At 55.7% G+C, this 7,500-nt stretch overlaps 1 protein-coding gene across 1 annotated transcript in view; it reads right to left on the reverse strand.

The window, feature by feature from the left end:
• The window catches only part of si:dkey-178e17.1 (tricarboxylate transport protein B, mitochondrial), a 10,175-nt gene that overhangs the window by 1,644 nt on the left and 1,031 nt on the right, over positions 1-7,500 (reverse strand). Inside the window, 5 exon segments of the mRNA XM_055655420.1 lie at positions 1,622-1,657; positions 1,659-1,726; positions 3,595-3,679; positions 5,559-5,697; positions 7,293-7,392. Coding sequence (XP_055511395.1) covers positions 1,622-1,657; positions 1,659-1,726; positions 3,595-3,679; positions 5,559-5,697; positions 7,293-7,392 — 428 coding nt within the window.

Below are 7,500 nucleotides of genomic sequence, written 5' to 3' on the forward strand. Positions count from 1 at the left end.
ATGGAGTGAAGGAATTGGTGACGTTTCGGGTCGAAACCCCGAAGGGATAGGTGACGTTTCGGGTCGAGACCCGGAAGGGTCTCGACCCGAAACGTCGCCTATTCCTTCGCTCCATAGATGCTGCCTCACCCGCTGAGTTTCTCCAGCATTTTTGTCATCAGTCTGAAGAAGGGTCTCGACCCGAAAGGTCACCTATTCCTTCCCTCCACAGATGCTGCCTCACCCGCTGAGTTTCTCCAGCATTTTTGTCTACCTCCGATTTTTCCTGCATCTGCAGTTCCTTCTTAAAAAAAAGGGATATGGGGAGATTTTGGATGATCAGCCATGATCACATTGAATGGCGGTGCTGGCTCGAAGGGCCGAATGGCCTCTACTCCTGCACCCATTGTCTACATCACTAGGTTCACAGTGCAAAGCGTGCTGGTAAGGTCACAAGATCACAAGTGATAGGAGCAGAATTAGGCCATTCGGCCCGTCGAGTCTACTCCACCATTCAATCGTGGCTGATCTATCTCTCCCTCCTAACCCCATTCTCCTGCCTTCTCCCCATAGCCCCCGACACCCATCCTAATCAAGAATCTATCTGTCTCTGCCTTTGAAATATCCACTGAGTTTTGTGGCCTCCACACAGCCGTCTGTGGCAATGAATTCCACAGATTCACCACCCTCTGGGAAAGAAATTCCTCCTCATCTACTTCCCAAAAGAACATCCTTTAACTTAGAGTCTGTGCCCTCTGGTCTGGGACTCTCCCACTAGTGGAAACATTAGTTCAGATACATAAATACAATCAAGTCAAACTCAAGTCGAATAGTTTCGAGATACAGCAGGGAAACAGGCCCTTCGGCCCACCGTGTCCGTGCCGTCCAGCGATCCCCGCACACACTATCTCCATCCTACACACACTAAGTTATCCCACACACACCAAGCCTATTAACCTACAAACCCCGCACGTCTTTGGAGTGTGGGAGCAAACCCTAAGATCTCGGAGGAAACCCGCGCGGGTCACGGGGAGAGAGCGTGCAAACTCCGTACAGACAGCGCCCGTAGTCAGGATCGAACCCGGGTCTCCGGCGCTGTGAGGCAGCAGCTCCACCCGCTGCGTTACCCCGTGTAAACTGTTGGTCAACATGTGCCGCTGTTAGTGGGACAACGGCTCCCCCTCATGGCCACTCTGGTCTTTAAGGGAACGGGTGACGTTTTGGGTCGAGACCCTTCTGCAGACTGAGAGAGGGGGGGGGGGGGGGGGGGGGGGGGGGGGGGGGAGACTCTCAGTCTGAAGAAGGGTCTCGACCCCAAACCATCACCCGCCCCTTCTCTCCACAGATGCTGCCCATCCCGCTGAGTTACTCCGGCTTTTTGTGTGTCTCTTTGGTGTAAAACAGCATCTGCCCTCTCTCTCTTTTCTCTCCCCCTACTTCTCTCTCTCTCTCCCTCTCTCTCTCTCCCCCTCTATGTCTCTCTCTCCATTTCTCTCTGTATTTCTCTCTGCCTTTCTATCTCTCACTCTGTGTCTCTCTCTCTCCCATCTGTCTGTCTCTCACCCCCTCTCTCTGTGTCTATATATCTCCCCTTCTCTCTCCCTCTCTCTCCCCCCTCCTCTCCCCCATCTCCCTGTTACCTTTTGTACCAGTTCTTCAGTGATGTCATGACGAAGAAAGCGGATGGCCTGGTTCGATCCCTGCTTCAGCACCGTGGCCGTCAGACCCTGGTAGGTCCCTCGAAGCCCTGCTCACAGACACAGACCGTCACTGCACACATTGCCCCACACACACACACGTCCTCAACTCCCCACCCCTTCACCCCGCCCCCCCCACCCACATCCCCCCCCCCGTCCCTTCACCCCCCCTCCCCCCCCCTCACACCCACCCACCTCCCCCTCCACACACGCTGCTCACACACTGGTCCGCTCACCCATAGCGGGCAGATGCAAGGAACAGGAGAGAGAGAGAGAGAGACAGACAGACATAGATGGGTAAATAGAGGGATTGAGAGAGAGATGTCGATCGAGAGGGGGAGGGGGAGGGAGGGAGAGATGGAGAGAGAGGGAGAGAGAGAGGGAGGGGAGGGAGAGAGGGAGAGAGAGGGAGAGATGGAGAGAAGGAGAGGGAGAGGAGGGAGAGGGAGAGAGAGGGAGAGAGAGAGGGAGGGGGAGGGAGGGAGAGCCAGACAGAGATAGAGAAAACAGAGATAACACGAGATAGAGACAGAGAGTGTTCGCCAGAGATGCTGCCTGATCCACGTTACTCCAGCACCTTTCCTTTTAGGTAAACCAGCATCTGCAGTTCCCTGTGTCAGCATTTCGATTGCTGCCCTCAGCCCAGTGTTGTCGACATTCCCCCTCTGGCCACTGGAGGGAGCAGCACCCCCCCCACACGGCTGGATCTCCCCCAGTGGGGGGAAATCCCTGGAATCATCTTCTCTCCCCCCCCCTCCCTCTCTCTCCCCTCCTCTCCCCCCTCCTCTCTCCCCCCTCCTCTCCCCCCCTCCTCCTCTCCCCCCTCGTCCCCCTCCTCCCTCCCTCCTCCCCCCTCCCCTCTCCTCCTCCCCTCCTCTCCCTCCCCTCCTCTCCCCTCTCCCCTCCTCTCCACCCACCTCCTCTCTCCCTCCCCTCCTCTCCCCCCTCCTCCTCTCCCCTCTCCCCTCCCTCCCTCTCCCCCTCTCCACCTCTCCCACTCCCCTCCTCCCCCTCCCCCCCCCACCCCCCTCCTCCCCCTCTCTCCCTCTCCCCCCCCCCCCACCCCCCCTCCTCCTCTCCCCATCCCCCACCTCTCCCTTCTCTCCCCCCTCCTCTCCCCCCTCCCCCAGCCTGGTCTCCAAGGGCGAGAGGTGGCTTTCTTCAGGGCATCAGTGTAGAGAAGACAGACACAAAAGGCTGGAGGAGTAACTCAGCGGGAGGCTGGAGAGAGGGAACGGGTGACATCAGTCTGAAGAAGGGTCTCGACCCGAAACGTCACCCATTCCTTCTCTCCAGAGATGCTGCTGCCTGTCCCGCTGAGTTACTCCAGCATTCTGTGTCTACCTTCGGTATGAATATTGATTTCTCTAACTTAAAGTAACCCCTGCAACCGCTGTCTCTCCATCCCTCTCCCACTCAAGTTGCTACTCGCTTCAGTCGTCTTGTTCAGTCTCATTGTCTATAACTCGTTTTCACCTAGCTCACAGCTAACTGGTTTATTTTTCACCGTTAATTTTTTTTGCATATAGTTCATTAATTTGCTCTATACCTCCCTATAATCACCGTCTATATCTCACGTTTCCCTTCCCCCCTAACTCTCGGCATGAAGAAACGTCACCTCCCTATTGCTTTACTCCAGAAATGCTGCCTGTCCCGCTGAGTTACTCCAGATTTTTGTGTCTATCTTCAGTGTAAGCCAGCATCTGCAGGAGTGGTCTATCTTGCTCTGCTATAGGATCTTTGGTCTGAAGAAGGGTTTCAGCCCGAAACGTTACCTATTTCCTTCGCTCCATAGATGCTGCTGCACCCGCTGAGTTTCTCCAGCATTTTTGTCTACCGCTGGTCAATGGGGTGGGGGAGGGGGAGAGGAGCAGAGGGTCGAGGGGAGGGGGTTGGGGGCCACTGGGGACTTGCTCACCTTGATCGCGTATGATCTCCCGCACCCCGTGGAAGAACCCTCGGTACCTGGGCTTCGCCGAGCTCTGGTCATGAATGAACTTCACCTGGAAGAGGAATAAAAACGGATGGATCTTAGGGATGGGAGTTTAGAAGGATGAGCGGGGGGATCTTATCGAAACATAAAAAATTATAAAAGGACTGGACAAGCTAGACAATGCAGGAAATATGTTCCCAATGTTGGGCGAGTCCAGAATCAGGGGCCACAGTCTTAGAATAAAGGGGAGGTCATTTAAGACTGAGGTGAGAAAAAACGTTTTCACCCAGAGAGTTGTGAGTTTGTGGAATTCCCTGCCACAGAGGGCAGTGGAGGCCAAGCCACTGGATGGATTTAAGAAAGAGTTAGATAGAGCTCTAGGGGCTAGTGGAGTCAAGGGATATGGGGAGAAGGCAGGCACGGGTTATTGATAGGGGACGATCAGCCATGATCACAATGGATGGCGGTACTGGCTCGAAGGGCCGAATGGTCTCTTCCTGCACCTATTTTCTATGTTTGTATACAGCGTGGAAACAGGCCCTTCAGCCCAGCAGGCCCCTGCTGACCAACATGCCCCTTCTACACTAGTCCCACCTGCCCGCATTTGACCCATACCCCTCTCAAACATTCCTATCCATGTAGCTCTCTAAATGTTGTTGAAACGCCGTCAAAGTACCTGCCTTTAGTTTCGTTTTAGCTTTGTACATTTTTATTTGACTACCCAGTACATGGATAGGACAGGTTTAGAGGGATGTGGGCCAAACGCGGGGCCGGTGGGACTAATGTAGATGGGACAGGTTGGCCGGTGTAGGCAAGTTGGGCCGAAGGGCCTGTTTCCACGCTGTATGGCCTCATTCGCCCATGAGTGCCGGTGTCTGGGGTGGCGGGGATGAGGCAGGAGACTGGGGTTGGGAGAGATAGATCAGCCGTGACTGACTCGATGGGTCGAATGGCCTAATTCTTCTCCTATCACATGACCCCATGACACTGTGACCCCATGGTACTGTGACCCCATGACACCGTGACCCTATGACCCCATGGCACTGTGACCCCATGACATTATAACCCCATGGCACTGTGACCCCATGACACTGTGACCCCATGACACTGTGACCCCATGACACTGTGACCCCATGACACCGTGACCCCATGACATTGTGACCCCATGACCCTGTGACACTGTGACCCCATGGCACTGTGACCCCATGACCCTGTGACACTGTGACCCCATGGCACTGTGACCCCATGGCACTGTGACCCCATGACACTGTGACCCCATGACACTGTGACCCCATGACACTGTGACCCCATGGCACTGTGGACCCATGGCACTGTGACCCCGTGACACTGTGACACCGTGACCCCGTGACCCCGTGACACTGTGACCCCGTGGCACTGTGACCCCATGGCACTGTGACCCCATGGCACTGTGACCCCATGACACTGTGACCCCCCATGGCACTGTGACCCCATGACCCTGTGACCTCTTGGCACTGTGACCCCATGACACTGTGACCCCATGACAAACGTGACCCCATGGCACCGTGACCCCATGGCACTGTGACCCCATGACACTGTGACCCCATGACACTGTGACCCCATGACCCCATGGCCCTGTGACCCCATGGCACCGTGACCCCATGACACTGTGACCCCATGACACTGTGACCCCATGACACTGTGACCCCATGACACTGTGACCCTGTGACCCCATGACCCTGTGACCCCATGGCTGGGATCGATCGGGCAGGAGAGGATCGATCGATCGATCGATCGGGAAGAAGGTAATGATCATCAAGGTAATTCACGTGAAGACAGTCATCGTTCATCCCCCTCGTGAGCAGGGAGTGGGATCTTTGATTTTCCCCCAGACAGGGAACATCGACGGCTCAGACGCTCCCCTCCCCCCACCGGGGTTTTGTCTCGGGGTCGGCTGCGTCTGCGGTTACCTTGACCGTCTCCATGGGGCAGACGACCACCACGGCCTCGAACACGCCTGCGCCCAGACCGCACAGCACGCTCTGCGTGTTGCTCAGCCGCCCCTGCCCGTCCCGCACCTGGTTACTCAGGAACTCAAACATCCCAAACCTGCGGGAAGAGTCAAGATTCAAGAGAGTTTATTATCATGTGTCCCTGTATAGGACAATGAAATTCTTGCTTTGCTTCAGCACAACAGAACATAGTAGGCATTGACTACAGAACAGATCAGTGTGTCCATATACCATTATATAAATATATACACACATGAATAAATAAATTGATGAAGTGCAAATAACAGATAATGGGCTATTAATGTTCAGAGTTTTGTCCGAGCCAGGTTTAATAGCCTGATGGCTGTGGGGAAGTAGCTATTCCTGAACCTGGACGTTGCAGTCTTCAGGCTCCTGTACCTTCTACCTGAAGGTAGCAGGGAGATGAGTGTGTGGCCAAGATGGTGTGGGTCCTTGATGATGCTGCCAGCGACTGCACACCACACATACAAACACGGAAACACAGAAAAATACAGTTGCAGGAGCGGGCCATTCGGCCCTTCCAGCCAGCACCGCCATTCAATATGATCACGGCTGATCATCTAATATCAGTAGGTAGACAAGAGTACTGGAGAAACTCAGCGGGTGCAGCAGCATCTGTGGAGCGAAGGAAATAGGCAACGTTTCGGGTCGAGACCCTTAACGTCACCTATTCCTTTTCTCCAGTGAGGCACGGTGGCGCAGCGGTAGAGTTGCTGCCTTACACCGCTTGCAGCGCCGGTGACCCGGGTTCGATCCCGACCACGGGCGCTGTCTGTACGGAGTTTGCACGTTCTCCCCGTGACCCACGTGGGTTTTCTCCGAGATCTTCGGTTCCCCCCCAAACTCCAAAGACGTGCAGGTTTGTAGGTTAATTGGCTTGGTAAATGTGAAAATGATTCTCCCGTGTGTGTGTAGGATAGTGTTACTGTGCGGGGATCGCTGGTCGGCACGGACCCGGTGGGCCGAAGGGCCTGTTTCTGCGCTGGATCTCTAAACTAAACTCAAAGCTGGAGTAACTCAGCGGGGCAGGCAGCGTCTCTGGAGAGAAGGAATGGGTGACGTTTCAGGTCGACAAACGTAACCCCAAATGTCACCTATTCCTTTTCTCCAGAGATGCTGCCCTGTCCCACTGAGTTACTCCAGCATTTGTGTCTGTTTCCAGCGTGACGATCTCCTTTTTAAAATTGCATCAAACCTTTAGTTGAGTTTAGTTGAGTTTATTGTCACGTGTGCTGAGGTCCAGTGAAAAGCCTTGCTGGCCAAGACAATACATGATTACAATCGGGCCGTTTACAGTCTACACACATACATGATAAGGGAATAATGTTTAGTGCAAGGTAAAGGGGAGGGGAGAGGGGGGGGGGGGGGAGAGGGGGAGGGGGAGATGGGAGTAGGGGGGGAGGAAGGTGGAAGGGGAGGGGGAGAGGTGAGGGAAAGGGGGAGGGGGGGAGGGGAGGAGAGGGGAGGGTGGAAGGGGAGGGGAGGAGGTGAAGGGGAGGGGGGAGGGCGGGTGAGGGGGGAGCGGAGGTGGCGGGGAGGGGGAGGGGGGGGAGGGGGAGGGGGAGATGGGGAGATGGTGAGGGGGAGGGGGGAGGGGGAGGGGGTGAGGGGGAGGGGGGGGGGTGTGAGGTGAGGTGAGGAAGCTGTGGTTCGGGAGGACTGTGTGCGTACCTGACAGCTGCCTTTGGGATGGATCCATAGAGCAGGGAGCTGAGGCCCCGGTACAGCCCCTTCACCCCGTGTCCCTGCACTGTCTGCCTCACACAGTCCACTGCAAGTCACAAGAAACAGGCGTTAAACCCTCCCGCACCATCACCTGCCCGTCTCTCCCCCCCCCACCACAGAGGCTGCCTGTCCCGGCTGCACGTCCTCCCGCGTT

The sequence above is a fragment of the Leucoraja erinacea genome, chromosome 25 (assembly GCF_028641065.1).
Source record: "Leucoraja erinacea ecotype New England chromosome 25, Leri_hhj_1, whole genome shotgun sequence".
In the NCBI taxonomy this organism is placed as follows: Eukaryota; Metazoa; Chordata; class Chondrichthyes; order Rajiformes; family Rajidae; genus Leucoraja; species Leucoraja erinaceus.